This window comes from Triturus cristatus, chromosome 6 (genome assembly GCF_964204655.1).
Source record: "Triturus cristatus chromosome 6, aTriCri1.1, whole genome shotgun sequence".
Classification (NCBI taxonomy): domain Eukaryota; kingdom Metazoa; phylum Chordata; class Amphibia; order Caudata; family Salamandridae; genus Triturus; species Triturus cristatus.
Window position 1 is genome coordinate 1,121,342,505 of NC_140589.1, and position 17,141 is coordinate 1,121,359,645.

General features: G+C 47.8%; 1 protein-coding gene across 8 annotated transcripts in view; it reads left to right on the forward strand.

The window, feature by feature from the left end:
• The window catches only part of SPAST (spastin), a 675,354-nt gene extending 658,752 nt beyond the window's left edge, over positions 1-16,602 (forward strand). For all 8 annotated transcript variants that reach the window (XM_085611993.1, XM_085611996.1, XM_085611991.1 and 5 more), the window contains one exon: positions 15,485-16,602. In XM_085611993.1, coding sequence (XP_085468119.1) covers positions 15,485-15,607 — 123 coding nt within the window. In that variant the 3' untranslated portion in view covers positions 15,608-16,602. The remainder of the gene's footprint in view (positions 1-15,484) is intronic.
• The last annotated feature ends 539 nt before the right edge of the window (positions 16,603-17,141 follow it).

Here is a 17,141-nt window from a genome sequence, read left to right on the forward strand (position 1 = left end):
ACTAACATGGTGAGGTCATCATCCAATACCATTGTCCTGGGATTGATAGGATGACATCATATTTGGCCTGCTTGACTAGAATACAAATATACCTGCACAGTACGTTACTGTATCATGCAAGATCCACACATTGCATGCTGCCTTCTCTAATACAGCTGCACACAATCGCACTCAACTTGCTTCTCTGAGAATTTCCACCTGTCGGGACGTTACAACATTTTCAGCGTGAACTAAATCTGCTTTTTGACTCTTCCAACAACGTTTTCTGAGCCTGTTTATAGGACTCCCCTTTTAAAAAATTAAAAATCGTTTTGCCTCCCGTTACGGGTGTATTGCTACCTATGGTCAAAGGTTTAGCTCTTTCTGCTGTTGTCGAGTCACTAACTGTTTCAGAGGACAGTCTGACCTTCCAAAGCACAGCAGGCCCACTGGCTTCTTAGCAGAGGCACATGAGCACAGAAGGAAAGGTTCAACTGTATGGGCCACGGCTCCCTGCATCCGACATTTCAGAAAGAAAGAAAATTAGGTCTGTGATGCAGGAGCGAATAAAAAGAAATCGCAGTTTCCAGGCAGGGGGAGATTTGCTTTTTTGGGGGGGGGGGGGGGGCGCAAAGAGTCAGACTGAGAAAAAAAAGTGTATTTTCAGATATTGCAAAAAAAACTGACATCTCTTTATATGACCTAGGTATGGCGTGGAAAGCACATCATGGCAGAAAAGAGACCCACAATGTTTTTTTCACTTTGGAATTTCAAGGTCACTATTGATTGTGTGAACCACGGCCAAAATGAACCCCTTCCCTTCTGCAATTTTCGGAGGCGGTCCAAGGTCTCCATTGATACCACTGAGCAAGGACAAAGCACATCTCTTCGGAAATATTCTGCGATTCACCTGGAAGGGGCTAGAAACAGTATGTATGAGCACGTTAGGCTTAATCTTCCACGAGGGGCACATGTTATTCGGCAGCTATAAAACAATCATCCATAGTTTTACTGATGCTGCCTCGACCATGCTATACTTAAATACAAGCATAGCTCTCGCGCAATGGGGCGCTTTCACGTAAAAAATAAAAAGCAGGTTTCTGTAGCACAGCCGCTATTGTTAAATCGGGCCAAGCTACAAATTAAAGAAAACCAGTGTAAGTTAAATAACTAAATAGGCGCAGCCGGTAAAGTGAAAGCGGACCGTGCTGCAATAAAAAAAAATATTTGCAATGCTAAAGGTCTCGCATTTAAATGCGAGACGTATGGCATTGCAAACAAACTGTCGCATTGTCCCGGCTGCTTACAAAGTGAAAATGCACATGGCGTGCTGAATGTAAGCACAGCACGTCGTTGTGCCTAAAGTAGGAGACACTCGATAAAGAAAATAGTGCTTACAAGACTAAATAACACATACCGTGTAACAACCGAAGTAAAGGGGCAATTAGCCATGGGAGGTTTCAAATGAAGACATGGCTGTTCTTAAGAAGGGCCTAACAAGCCTATTTATAAAACAGAAGCCAGCATTTACGAAGGACAAAGACACAAGCCAATGAGAAATATGGGCGGAGTGGGCGGGGCTTCTCTTCCATACTCTATTACAGCAGATCGCCAGAGCAGCGCATGTGCGCTTGCTCAGGCTCGAACTAAGAATAAAGTGACTAGATTTTATGTCCGATCTGTTAAAGATGGATACAACTTTGAATATTATTCTTTTGGAATCCCTATGCCCACTTCATGTAGAAATAGCTGGAGGTCGAAGATAACCTTACAAAGCTATCCAAGTGGTAGCTGTGAAGAGCAGTCTTCAGGCTTAGTCTTGAAGGAATGTTAAGCAGCTTGTTTTACCAGAATGTAACCTTGTAGTATTGTTTAAATATAAGGAGAACCACACAGTAGTTATAAAAATATGTATTCATTAATGTAACACTCTCTAGTATGACACAGTATCTCCTACACAGAGATAATCACAAAGCACACAATACTGTAGCACGGAAACAATAGTAAATAGCACTAATACACAGTGGGCTCCAGGGGGAGACTGAACCATATACTAAAATAGTGGTATAAGAACCGCAACTCGAGTCGAGACAGTATCTAGAGGATGTAGAATCGCTGAGACCCCAAGGACCCACCCAAGATGAGTAAGTAGGGACCCCACAGAGGACGGGTGCAGTGTGGGAACACAACAGCGTGCTCCGTACAAGTCTATGGGGAAGTCGGGGTGGAAGTTTTAAAGTTTAAGGACCCTTCCCTGTGGACTTAGAAGAAACTCAGTGGATCATAGAAGGTTGGAGAGCCACCCCACCCGTGGATACCGTAGTACCAGAGTTACCTATCCCAGGAAAGCCGGGTGCATAGTGCTGAAGTGGCGTCGAAAACCGCTGTTGATCTCAATGGAGAACTTCGAGAAAGTGTCACAGCTGGAAGGAAGAAAAGGGTCTGTTGGAATTCAAAGGTGGATTCTTGTCGAAGAGTACCTGAAAGCAAAGGGGACAGAGTCTGGGTCACTCAGGAATGACGAGGGGCTCAGTAGTTGAATGCCCATCGATGTCGGCTGCTTCAGGTGTGTTGATGAAGTCCTTGACTCTGCAGCTACGGGGACCAGGATGACAAGGAGCCGGATACCAGCTGTCACACAAAGGATGTCGAGTGCTGAGGGGTCGGTGTCCTACAGGAGCACAAACAAGCCTTGGCAACGGCAACCCACGAAGAAGGTCAAAGAATGTTACGGTTCAGACCAGCAAAGTCCAGGAGACTCACCACAGCGAGGGGAGTCAGGGCAGGCCTGGAGCAACCAGGGGAGCACAAGAAAAGCAAAGTTGACCCACAAGTGGACTCACATGCCGGAGGCACAGGAGTTGCAGGAGGACCTCGAGCGATTTCACAAAGCAGCAGCCCACGGAGCACTCGGTGGGGGAGGCTGGAGTTCTTGGTAGAAAATGGTGCCAGTGGTTGTGGCTATTCGTAGACCAATGCACTTGTCTGGTAAACGCCAACCAACTTATGCACTTGCAAATGTACATGTTGCACAGGGGTTCCGGTATTGCAGCCCCCACAAGGGATTCTGACCTCAGACTTGGTGAGAGGGCAGCTCGGACCTTGAGGGATGTAGAAACTCACCTCCTGTGGTGTTGGAGCCTTCAGAGTCCACAGGAGGTCAGGATTATTAGACCGGACAGATGTGTTACGGTGCCAGGGAGATATCTTCAGTTGTCCTTGATGCTCCACAGGTTCTGCACAGAGCCTGTATGGCGCACAAGCACAGACGATGCTTCAGACTGAGAGGGAGACGAAGTCGGGCCCAAGCGAAGTCCAGAGTGTCCAGACGGTCGAAGTTCAGTGGTTTCTTGATCAGAATCTGGTCTACGTCGAATCTAGGTTCCTACAGCCAGGTAAGCCTTTAAGTGCCCACGGCAGAGGGTTGGGCAGATTCAAGGGACCCTCCCAGGGGAGGGTTTGGACAGTGGGGAGGTTACTTCCATGCCCTTTGTCCAGTTTCGCACCAGAGTGGAGCCATGGGACTGGTTTGAAATGGACTATTCACAGGGACACCAAATGTGCCCCTTATGCAGACTTTTGGTCGCTGGCAAGCGCACCCACCCCACCCTAATACACTAAATCCTGTCTGGGAGGTGGTTACACCTTCTTGTGACAGGAGGCCTATTGTTCCACCTTCCTCTGACCAAGGTTGGCTCAGCAGCAGGAGGGCAGAAATGTGTCTCTGGTCAGCAGCAACCATTTTGTGCTGCCCGGGACTAGAAGGCTGGTACCAGGAACACCAGGGACCCAACAAAGCTCGCTTCTGAGGGGTGGAATCGTACCTCCTACACCGGTTACCAGTGTGGGTCTATGATTCCAACATGTATAATACCAAACACGATTGGGTTGCTTTCAGCCGTTTTAGAGTTGAGCATTACGCGATCGCATAATGCCACTCTATATGTCGTATATGGCTGCTGCACTAACAACCCGGGAGAATGGACTCCGTAGGCTGCAGGGATGTCCTGCTCATGCAGTGGCACCCTCTCACTTAGAACTAACCACCATGCCTTCATGATTGTTAAGGCCTACTATAGGGGTGACTTTAAGTGTAGTGACCCTTAGATATAGTAAACCTATATCTTAAGTAAGTGGTGCATGCACTAACTTACACAGGCTGCAATGGCAGACCTGTGATTCCATTTTGCATGGCCTCCCATGGGTGGCATAATACATGCTTCAGCCCATGGGAGGCCTCTGGGGTACCTATGCCCTGGGTACATGTGTACCATATACTAGGGACTGACAAGGGTACCCCAGTATTCAATCTGGAGTGTACCAAAGTACACGTCATAACAGTTTAGGGAAAAATCAGATAGACTTGGGTCCTGATTAACAGGATCCCAGTCAGACTAGTCGAAAACCAGCTTAGCACGAGGCAAAAAGTGGGGGTACACATGCAGAAAGATCCTATCTTCCTACAAGGGGTATAGGTGATTCTCAGCATTGTAAACAAGTGGAATGTAAACAAGACCACGTGCACCAAAGACATACCCTGTGCCCCACAGCTAAATGCATACACAGTCATTTAAGATACCCTTAACTGCACGAGGATTTCATACAGCTGACTTGGCACAGAGGCCAAGTACAAGCTGCAGTGCAGGAGGGGCAGGATAGCTATTGCCATTATTTAGACTCCTCATTTCTGAAATGGGATCCCACAATCAAATCACATCCTTGCACGTAAGGCACTGGGAAAATCACATGTGGCTGAGGGTTATATCACTATACCTGTTTATTTAGATTTCAGATGTTCTAACACTTTTTCTACCCATATCCCCTCCAAGTTAACAAAATTGTTCCAGTGAAAGTGCTGTAAGGTTTAATGTAATTACTTTAACCAATTCAATGAATTAATCTTTCTAGTTTCTTAGAAATATCATACAGAAACATTTAAAACATACATCATTAAAATACAATTTTAGAGAAACATACAGACAATTTCTTGGTTCTTACAGCATTATTTACAAACTCAATACAGTAGTACAAATAGGCAAATTGGCTAAAGATTCAACATATACAAGGGTGGATCTACATTCTGTAAAGTTTAAAACCTATTGTTTTAAAGAACGTGTCCTCAGAATTTAGTAGAACTTGCAAAAACAATTAAGTGACGTGAAGGGCCAACATGACGGACAGTCTTTGACGAGCTCTGAAACCTGGTCCTCCCTTCTGACCTATCCTGCTGCTGGTGGCCCCTGCCCTGCTGTGTCGCTGGAGGGCCTGGTGGTCCCAGTGCCTTGAGATGGCAACCACACGGCCCGGGTGGTGATACAGATGCAACCCTGACTAAGCCTTTGCACTGTGGGAGACGAGATTGCCCTGCCCTTTGCTGTGAAGAGTGATGCTGCTCTGGCCACTATGCCCATGGGAGGGGGCTGTGGCGGCAGAGCGTGACACAGAGACGTCTGTGGCTGGGCCCAGGAGAGATACCTGGCACACAATGCCTGCGGAAGACTGCAGAGGCATTGGGACTACACGCTAGACTCCGGTTGGTCTGGTACCAGCGGGGGGCTCCTGTAGGTGCCTGGAGGGGGCATCTGACTCGATACACAGAGCGCCCCCTCGCTGACTGTCTTGGGTGGGGCCCATGCCAGCTGAGCTGTATGAAGCCGGCCTCACCAGAGATAACTGGGACTTTAGGGCACACCTGGGGGCCTACCTTACATTGAGTTGCGAGGGCACTACTGGGGTCGAGTACTGGTCGTTCTACTTTTGGGGCCCAGCCTGCACGGACTCTCGCTGAGGCATACCCGGGATTCTGGAAGCAGGGGGTTCCCCTCTGTGATAATAGCTGCTGGAGACAGCCCGCTGTGTAGATTGCTGCTGAGGACTCTTGGGGGGAGAGAGGGCCTGCCATGAGTGTGTTTAGACTCCTTGCTGGCTTGGCCTGTTGCTCCTGATCTCTTCAACTCCTTTGGGTAACCGGAGAGCCTCCAATGCACCTGTGTATAGTGTTTTGTGTGTTGAGTGAGACTGTCATCAGCTCTCCAACCCCCTGTATAAGTCTTACTGGCAATTGTAATGGCTCTTTTCTGTGACATGGCCTGACTTCTCTCTGTGGCACAACCTGGCCTTACCCGGTGGCCTTGCTGCAGAATCATTGCAGCTGAGGCACCCCTCTGTTCAGCCACCAGGGCTGCAGATCCACCTGCAGGTTAGCTGATTGTTTGTGCTGCCCGAAGACTTCAGAGCAAGCAAATCACCTGCATACCCCCATGCTGTAACCAACCCCCTTACCAGGGAGGAAACTACTGTAGGCTTACCAGATTGGGGCTAGATCATCTGTCTGCATTGCAAACACAGACTAAGATGGAGCGCTTTACACACTCCCCCTTGGAAACCAAGTCTGCCTCATCCCCACCTGTCACTAACCACTCCAAGGAACGAATTCCATCTTCCAAGCAATACAGGGGTCCCGTGCCACACTCAAGACCAAGATTGAAGAAGTCAGGATAGATGTTGCCCTCCTGCACCAAGACCTATGAAACGTTGGTTATAGGATGATGGAGACCAAATTTCCAAGCTGGAGGATGCATCCTGGGAACTCAAGACGACAGTATCTTGCCTCTCCTCCTCTGTCAAAATATTGGAGGAGCTGGTTGAGGATGCTGAGAACAGAGCATGTCGACTAACCAGTGGTTCATGGGTTTCCTGCAGGGTTCCTTCCCAGAGAAATTTCTTGAATCCTGGATCTCTTCTTGGCTATCAGCTGATCAACTCTCCCAGTGTTTCATCCCTGAGAGGACTCATTGGGCTTTGGTGCAGAAGCCACTCGAGAGGGCCCTGCCTCGTGTCCTCATCGACAAAATCCTAAACTACAAGGACAGATATGCAATTCTTAGGGGGCCAGGGAGTGGGCACCACTTCCCTTCCAATCTTCTTGCATCCATGTATTCCTGGACTGCACCTGGTTGGTCCAGAAGCAAAAGAAGTCATTTGACGGCATCAGACAAAAAGCTGTAGGCGTTGGGCCTCACCTATATGCTTATGTTCCCAGCCTGCCTCAATATGCTGCATAATTTCTGCTCCCTCTTTTTTGACATCCCTGACCAGGCTTAGGATTGGGCAACGGAGGAGAGTGCTCTGCGGCGGCCTACTCAGTTGGACCCCACATGGAATCCTTCTCAGACTCAAAAGGGCGCAAGCACCAGACCTAGAGTAAGACCCCCACCCTGCAGGCTCCGATCTCAGAAACAAAAGGACCTGTGGGATGGCTCTCCAGAGTCCTCAGGAAAGGAACAGGCCCAGTGAGAGTGAGAGCGGCCCATGGACATCAGCTCATTTGGAGACGATACCATCGCCCAGGCCCCTACCCCCAGCCCCATCCCTGATCATGACGCAAGCTATTGAGTTCCTGTGTATCGTTCATTCTACAAGCAACTTAGTTTGGGGCGAGTCTCTTGGCCTGCAGCTCCCTACAAAGCAGCACTGTATCCTGTTACATGACGAAAGACCAGTCATTCGTACTCCATATTGGTTTTTTGAAACTCTGTTGATAGGGGATCTTTGGGCGACAGGTACTTCTAAAGTGGAAGTGTGGGGTGAGGGGAAGTTGGGCGGTATGGGGCATTGTTTTTATTTCTTGTGTTTCACTTTTTTTTTTTTTACTTGTTTGTTACTCTTTATATGTCACTTGCACTATACCACTCTAACGCTATGCATCCAGTTGTCTAAGGGCCACGAACCCCGCACAGGCATCCTAGCTAGTTCACTGATGATTCCCTCTCCTCTGCGTTTGAAGCTCATGTATCTTCCCTCCTCTCTGACTCTGCGATTCTGTCCTGGAATGTCAACAGCACAACAGCATTGCATTGATCGGTACACACTGAACAGTCCTGGTAGCTGACTATAATAGGGTTTTCCATGCTGGTTACATCGGGAGCTCATGAGGGACTGTTATTCTCATTCACTGTAATTTTCTCTTCTGTTACACACACCTCAACAGACAGCGCTGGTAGATGTACATTCCTAGGAGGCCTCCTGGAGGTTGTTCACTACAACATAATTTCTGGCTATGTCCCACCACATTTCACAGGGTCCAAGAGTCCGTGCAGGCTGGGCCCCAGAAGTAGAACCTCCAGTACGCGACCCCGGTAGTTCCTCTGCAGCTCAATGTAGGGTAGGCCCCCAGTTGTGCTCTGAAGTCCCAGTTCTCTCTGGTATGGCCGGCTTCACACAGTTCAACAGGCATGGGCCTCACCCAAGACAGTCACAGCGGGGCGCTCTATGTATCCAGCTGGATGCCCGCTCCAGCCATCTATAGGAGCCCCCTGCAGGTGGCAGCTTACCCGCATTCTAGGGTGCAGTCACAAAGCCTCTGCTGTCCCCTGCAGACATGGTGTGCCAGGTACTCGGTCGTCCTCTCCTTAGGCCAGCCAGAAGCATCCCTATGTCACAATCTGCCACCATGCCCCCTCCCATGGGCGTAATAGCACCTCTTCCACAGCAAAGGGCCGGGCAATCTCGCCTCCTGCAGTGAACGAGTGTCGTCATGGCTGCACCGGGCTCACCCCCTAGACCGTACGGTCGCCATCTCGAGGCATCGGGACCAAATCTCACAGGGGCTTCCCTGACTTCTCTACAAAGAGTAATCCTTAACCTTCCCCAGGTCACATGGTGCTAGGGGGTGATTTCAGTGCAGTGCTTGATTTCCTGTTGGACTCCACTAGGGCTGAAGCGGCTAGCCGAAGTAGACCTTCCAGTCCCTCGGTCTTTGTGATGTCTGGCAAATGTGGAACCCTCTGGAGTTAGGCTACACGCACATCAAAGGCACCACATGGCTGCTTTTCCAGACTATACTATCTTTTCATGCCTGACTTAGTGCCTACCACAGGGGCGACCATTCTTACAATAGGAATATCTCACCATGCTCTGGTTTTGCTGTGCTTGGGTATGGCCAACAACTGCCTCAGGTCTCTATGGCACCTAAATGCCTGGTAATGTGAGAAGTTTGCCTGGCATATGCTGTCCACTAGTTATAGGGGACACCTTGCACCAGTCCAATTCGACTCTTAAGGTGATAGGTTAAAAGACAACCTTTAAAGAAAGCTATCCTAGTGGTAGCTTTGGAGAGCAGCCTTCAGGCTAAGTCTTGAAGGAGTGTTAAGCTTATTGTTTTACCATGGATAACCTCTTGAATGACCAAATGAAAGAGTAGTCCACACAGGTATATATTCAAAATAAATGCATTTATTCTAAGAACAAATCCCACTAGTCTCTTGTGAGGCTGGAGGTAAAGATGCAATTCAATAAAGCATTTATAACAACAATAAATAGCACTGGAATCATAGGGCCCCAGGGGGGGACCACACCATATATTAAAAAAGTGGTACAAGAACCACGACAGTTCTGCAGACAGTACCTAGGGCACTTAGGATCGCTGGCCCCTTACAAAACCACCCAAGGTAGTGAGGAAGGGGACCCACGGGAAGCGTGTGCAGTGTTTAAACTACAGTCGGGATCCCTATTAAACCCTATGGGAAATGTCACGGTTGGAAATTGCAAGAATCTGGACACTTCTAGCAGGAGTTCAAGTTCAGGAGTTTAGAGTTAAGCTCTTGGAGGGCCCACACCCACGATAGTACCGAGGTACCACTGTTACCTGCCCCAGGGAAGCCGGGTGCAAAGGTCGTTTTCGGTGTCTGGTCGATGTCTCGTTTTCAATGGAAAAACGTGAAGAACTGCTGCTGGCGTGAAGCGTCGTCGATGTCGTGCAGATTGAAGATGTAGATCTTGAAGGTAAGGACCTGAAAGCAGAGGGGACAGAGTCTGGGTCACTAGCCAGTGACCAGGGGCCTTAGGAGAAAGAGCCCTTCAATGTCGTGTGTTTTCAGGTTGAAGACGGGTAGCTTGGGTCATCAGCCACGGGGTCCAGGAGGCTTCAAGGAAGGCCAGCTTCTGGAGGGCGACTGTCCCACGAAGGATGAAGGCCGCTGCGGTGTTAGTGTCCGGATTGGATCCACTAAGCCTTGGCAACCGCAACCCACGCAAGAATCAAGAAACAGCTACGGTGCAGACCCACGAGGTCTGAGCGAGGTCTCCAGCGAGGACACTGTAGAGCAGGCCTGGAGCAACCAGGGGAGCCCTTTAAAGTAAAGTTTGACCTCTGCTAGGGCCCACCAGTCGAGAGACAAGAAACCGCGGGAGGCAGCAATTTGGAGTGCGTAAAGATGTGCCCACGGGTCACCGGAGCGGACTGGGGCGTCGTCCTTTGGCACAGGTGATGCTGAGAGGTTGGCTCAATGATGGGCCAAAGCACAACTTCCCCACTGGTCGGGTTCGTGTGCTGTGCAAGAGGTGGCCGGTGTCCTGGGGTATTGGGTATCTCGGCACCCACGGGGTCCACGGTGCTAACCTTTGCTGTGCACACTCACTAGCCTCTGGGATGCTTGGGAACCCACCTCAGGGTAGGCAGAAGTCTTCGTTGTCCGTAGGAGCAGCGGAGTTCCAACCGGGTCACTTGCAGTGTTTCAGGTGCCTGCCAAGCAGGAGGGTAACTCCTTTACCCCAAGGGAGTTTTCTTCATTCAGCTGAGCGGCAGCTCGTCGAAGTTTCAAGTCTTTGAAGCAAAGTTCTCGTCCAATATTAATCTGAGGCCCTGGGGAACCTGCACCCACCTTTATCCAGGGATTAGGGGAGTGTCTCAATCAGAGCCCACCAATGGGAGTTCAGGCAGTAAAGGGTGGCTACACCCTCTCCCCTTTGTGTGTTTCCCACCGGGGCAGGGGACAAACTGCCCCTGAACCGGTCTGAGCCGGTGTATGCAGAAGTAGGCACTGGAGAAGCCTACGTGCAAGTTTGAAAGACATCCTAAGGTGCACCCACCCAGTTCCAATCCACATAGTCTGTCTGGGGAGGTGGCAACAAGATCCCTATTGTCCAGCTGCCGTGGCTGGAGTTCTGCCCAGCAACAGGCAGCCAGAGTCGTGTGTGTGGCGGGTAGCATCCATTTTGTACTACAAGTGCTCTTTTAAATTGGTGTCTAAAATCTGCCGCTTTTACCATATCACCCCTCTAGCAGGGGGGAATCATGCCCTCACTCCCATGGCTGGATTGGGGGTATGATTCCACTATGTTTGACACCAAACATGACATGGTTCTGTGCAGCCACTCAAGTTATCACGCTATCGCGATTACTTATAATGCGGTTAAGAGTATATGGTATGGCTGCACTAAAAACAACCTCACAATAGTTTTAACGAAGGTTGCAGAAGGGCCCTACTCAGTTAGGGGTTCCCCCTTACACATATCTCAGCACCCTGTCTTGTAGGATTAGCAAGGCCTGCCTTAGGGGTGACCTATGAGGATATATGTGTTGTAATTTAGTGGGATACAGGATACCTATATCCCTGTAAGGGGTGCAAGCACCACCTTACCCAGACTACAGTAGTGGTCTGGTGGTGTCAGTTTGTATGGCTGTCCCAGGGGTGACACAATAAGTGATGCAGCCCCTGGTAGGCCTCTGAGGGACCCATGCCTTGGGTACCTAGGGTACCATCTACAAGGGCTCACAGGGTGTCCTCAGTATCCAATTGGTATATACCTATAGTACTCACATCAGTTTAGAGAGAAAGCAGATAGGTTGGGGTCCTGGATAGCAGGGCCACAGCCTGGCTAGAGTAAAAAAAACAGTCAAAACATCAGCAAAAAGTTGGGGGCAACTATGCAGTCGATGCCACTCTCCTACAGCCAGGTACTCGGTCGTCCTCTCCTTAGCCCAGCCAGAGGCATCCCTATGTCACAATCTGCCACCACGCCCCCCTCCCATGGGCGTAATAGCACCTCTTCCACAGCAAAGGGCCAGGCAATCTCGCCTCCTGCAGTGAACGATTGTCATCATGGCTGCACCGGGATCACCCCCTAGACCGTACGGTCGCCATCTCGAGGCATCTGGACCAAATCTCACAGGGACTTCCCTGACTTCTCTGCAAAGAGTAATCCTTAACCTTCCCCAGGTCACATGGTGCTAGGGGGTGATTTCAGTGCAGTGCTTTATTTCCTGTTGGACTCCACTAGGGCTGAAGCGACTAGCCGAAGTAGACCTTCCAGTCCCTCGGTCTTTGTGATGTCTGGCAAATGTGGAACCCTCTGGAGTTAGGCTACACGCACATCAAAGGCACCACATGGCTGCTTTTCCAGACTATACTATCTTTTCATGCCTGACTTAGTGCCTACCACAGGGGCGACCATTCTCACAATAGGAATATCTCACCATGCACTGGTTTTGCTGCGCTTGGGTATGGCCAACAACTGCCTCAGTTCTCTATGGCACCTAAATGCCTGGTATTTAATGAACTTGTGCTGATCTCAACATATAATGCAGAAACTTAACAAATATTTGGAATTGAATCAGGGCTCTGTATCAGCCCAAGGGACTCTTTGGACCACAGGAGAAGGGGTCATTTGTGGGAAAGTGAAAGCTTTTGTTTTAGGACAAAATAGGAACATACTACGGAAAGTTGTTGACCTGGAGGCAGCTGTCCTTCAATGGGAGTCTCTATTCTGACAGCACCCTCACGGACGCATGAAACGTTGCCTCTTGGAGCATAAGGCTTCCCTATGCCAACTCTGCCTAGATAAAGCCAATAAGTGCTGGATCGCCTCCCAAGTTAGTCCATGAATGGGGAGATAAAACTGGGAAACTGCTGCACTGGTTGGTGACCCAGGATACAACCTCAGGAATAATTCCTCAGATCGGGGTACACTAAATGCATCTAAAGAAAAAGCAGCTGCATTTGCTTCCTATAGTAACCTTTACCAACGTTGTCCACGTGCTCAGTGTGAGGTCGAAGCAGATATGCCCACAGGTAAGACACTGGGGCCTGATGGCTTCCAGGCCGAGTACTATTCCAAATTTAAGGCCTTGCTTGCCCTGCACTTGCATAAACTATACCTCGAGGCTGAGGAGAGGGGCCAGTTCCCCGCGTTATTCGACTTAGCAAGTAATACTGTTGTTCATAAGGCCAGGAAGCACCCGGAGAGCTGTATATCCTACTGTCTGATCTCAGTAATTAACCAGTAGCTGAAGATCTTTGCCAAAATACTAGCCAATATATTTCTGCCTGTTCTCCCCACACTCATTCACCCTGATCAATGTGGCTTCATGCCTCAACCCAGTACCCGGCACTGCAACCAAGAGTGCACACTGCACTAACGCAAAAGCACATACTTGTTGACCCCTCCTCCTTTCTCCTCCTTGACTTTAAAAAGGCCTTTGATTGGTCGTTCTTATTCAGTGTGCTTGAGATTTGGGCTGCATTTTTTCTTGCTTGCTAAATTAATCTATGCCCACCCCAGAGCCCAAGTATGAGTCAATGGCATTCTTTCTCCCAGATTTCCTATTGGCAGAGGAACTAGGCATGGATGCCAGCATTAGCAATTGAACCGCTGGTGATGTGAGTCCGTTGCAGTACGTAGCTTTGGGCGTTTCGCTGGCCAGCTGGCTTAGAGGAGCGCATCGCCTTCTATGCTGATGATGTCTTAATATTTATGTTGGGCCCACAACTGCTTCAAATGCTGCACCATTTTAAAGAGGTCTTAAGGCTTCGGGTCAGCTGGACCAAATCACTCCTGGTTCCCCCTTAGGGGTGATTCTTCCATGGCTGGCTGGCAGTCCTGCCTCCCGGTACGCTGCCTTAGCCTTCAATACCTGGGGGTTCATATAGCCTTACTACCAGGACTAATTTAGAGTCTCAACCTCTACCCTCTACAAATACAAACAGTAAGAGACCTAGATAGATGGGCGAACTTGCCTCTTACAGTCCTGCTTATGTCTGCATACAGCGGTTTGTCTGGGGGAACAAAAACCCTAAAATCGCCTTCCAGAAATGTGTGAAATGACAAAGAAATGGGGATGACCGGCCCATGCTTGTACTACTGGGCATCTCCATTCCAGATGATTAATAATGGCTCTTTGGAGGTTGGGAAGATCCAGCCTTCTATCTTGAAGTTTCCATACTCGGCTGCTCGCTCATTGATGGCTTGTTGTATGGGGCTTCTATCCCAAGCTCACTCACAGAGGTGATGAAAGTCCCACTTTTATTCTGGCGGGCTGCCCTTCGGTGGACTGGATGGGACCATTTACTCACGGAGGAAACCCCCTTATGGCAGAGCACTTGGATCCATCACACTACCCAGCTGGAAGGCTTTAGCCGCTGGAACCTAATGGGCATTCCAAAGTTAGGTGACGTCATCGGGCTCGCAGATGAAAACTTTTGCAGAGATGCAGGTTGATTTCACACTGAACAGGTGTCAAATTTACAGATTTCTCCAATTGCGACATATGTTGTAGACCTACTGATGAACACTAGCCAACATACCAGAATACAACCCCTAGAAATCACCTGTAGCCTGTTGTACCGGGGAGCTATCTCAACACTTTACAAACCCGTTGTGCTGAACGCCCTGGGGGGGGCCACTGAAAGAGAAATGGGAGGACTGTGTGGGCCATTTGCACGAACGTGCCTGGCGGAATGCAAAGATGCCCCAGAGAGAGATGGTCATTTCCGGCCGCCTCTGCATTACATTTCCCCCCGCCTTCGTCTTATAGTGCTGAATTATCCGTACATGGACTACATCACCCCCCACCCCACCCTGGCAACTTGCAGCGATGGGGAGGTGCGCAGAGGCTACTTGCCCCAAATACTTTGCGGCGGATTGCGCCTTCTAATATGGCTGGGACTGTCCTGTTATCACCTGCTACTAGGCAACAATTTTTTACACGCTGTCTAGGATAATTGAGCTCCTGATTGACTGCTTCCCGTGCATTGCTGTATTAGGGATTTTTGAGGATGTGGTTGGACTGGGCGGGGGGGGGGGGGAGGGATGCATATTGGTGGGTGTTTGAAGTTACCATACTATGGTGGGACATTGCAAGGAATTGAAAGTCCATCCAGGCTCCGTCGCAAACTTTTTGGAGAGCAGCAATGGACTGGATACCAGTGTATCGAGCCCTGGGTTACCCGCATAGGCACCAGAAGATTTGGAGACGATGGTGTACCTGTTCTAGTATAGTGGTGCCTTAGGGTTCGGGGCTCGTTCTCTGGCCTTCCTTTCCGATGCTATTCTGTTGCATTTCCACCCTGTTTAACTGGCTACAAAATGTGGCACTGTTTCTTTGTTTCTGTATTGTTTTCTTAGTTAAAAAATAAATACAAATTATTTATTATAAAGAAAAAATATAAGTCTGCCCTGAAATCTTTCCTGATTAATATGTTGTTTTAGAAACTATTTCTCAAGTAATTGGGTTAGCAGGTACATCAAAGTGTACTTATTAATGGAACCCACCCTCAAGCATACTACTAGCAGTATGGATCATCATTATTTTCAATTACACCTCTTGTATATTCCAGTATGTGTTATAGATTTGTCTTGAAAAATAATGTAAGTAGCATTTATTTAACTTGAGCATTGGAACATTTGTGATGCCTTTAATTGCTCATATTTCACTGCCTTTACTTAGATGAGGAATATCCGATTATCAGACTTCATTGAGTCATTGAAGAAGATCAAGCGAAGCGTGAGCCCCTCAACTCTGGACGCATACATCCGTTGGAACAAGGACTTTGGTGATACAACGGTGTAAATGATGACCAACCTTGGCACGGGATGTGTGGATTAAAACTGCCATTGATAGCAAAAGCTACTGTCCTAGAGAAGTTGACTACTAAGTTCTGTCAGCATTTTAGAACTTTACAGATCTTTATCAGAAGAACAATATAATGCACTAAATCTGGATAAACTGAATAGTTCTAATTAAAAATAAAATATACAGTGTGAAAATAACATGCTGATCAAGGGCTTTCTACTTTAGGATTTGGTGTTAACTCACCCACCATCACTGGTGGTAAAAAAGCACTGCATAGGGAAGCGGCCGAAAGAAAATCTCTCCAGGCATGAAGTTATGGGATGAAATGAACAATTTGTATATTTATTAGTAGGTGCAAGTTTTCTAATGGCACGAATCTTTGAAAAAACCCGTGCCTTACATTCCCTTATTTGTTTTGCCTGTCTCTGCTTGTTTTTTTGTATGTTTGCATCCCTCCTCCCTGATTTTTTCTAATCTGTAATTAGAATTTTGTACATTTGTATCTTATTCATTTTTGAATGAGAAAACCAAGGCTGCAGTCAAACTGATTTTGTGCCAAATAAATGATTTTGTAACATGAAAATAAAATAATTTACAATGGCTGGTAGAAACCAGCTTATTAGTTTTATCACATTATCCACTCTTTGCCTTTAAGTAGTTCCTTAAAGCTGCTATTGTGTGGATCCAGCGAATTCTATTTTCCTTGTTCAACCTTTTACTTTATCCCAGAGCACAGACAATTTATTTTCCTCCTTTTTCGTTTAACAGATTATTATTTAGGTTTTCATTCAAATCTCCCTGAATTACAGAACGCCATTTCTAAATGTTGGGCAAATGTCAAGTGTCATTTTTCTTTTGGAGTTTTCCAAAAATAAGTGCACAGAAAAGTGAAGTATTGTATTTAACATACAGCTTTTTTTGCCTGCCATTTTTTATGTTTTTTCTGATTTGTAAGTGTTTGAAAACATAAATAAATTATTTCCTATTTGTAATCGCATCTTACTTTGTTGTATTCACAAGGTTAAGTCTCTGTTAGTGGTTTTCACTTTTCTTGTTTTTTACTGCATATATCAAGACTAATACTGCATTCATTCTGGGTCACGCTCCGGACGGAGCGCAGGATATTTCTCATACTTTTGCCAACTTGTGGTTTGCAGCAAAATTAGTGGGGGACTTTTTAACCAACCATAGCGTGTCTGCCTGTCACAATATGCCTAAATTGACAGAAATCCTCCCTGATTTGACTCCCCTTTCTGTACCTCGCTCACATCATTGTCCTTGCAAAGCAGGGTATGAATTGTAAATGCCATAATTTCCTCATACTCCGATTAAAGTAGCAGCGTTTGTCTAGCAAGTTGACAAACTCCTATGATTCCAGAGAGCTGCTGTTGCCAATTAGACACTGGAAGCACATTTCAGCTACTTTGCCGGGTAGAACGCAAAGGAGTATACTTCATCCTCAAGTTCCTCACTGCCAGTTTGGAAATACTAAGGGGGAGATTTACTAAGATTTTATGCCATATTTGTGTCA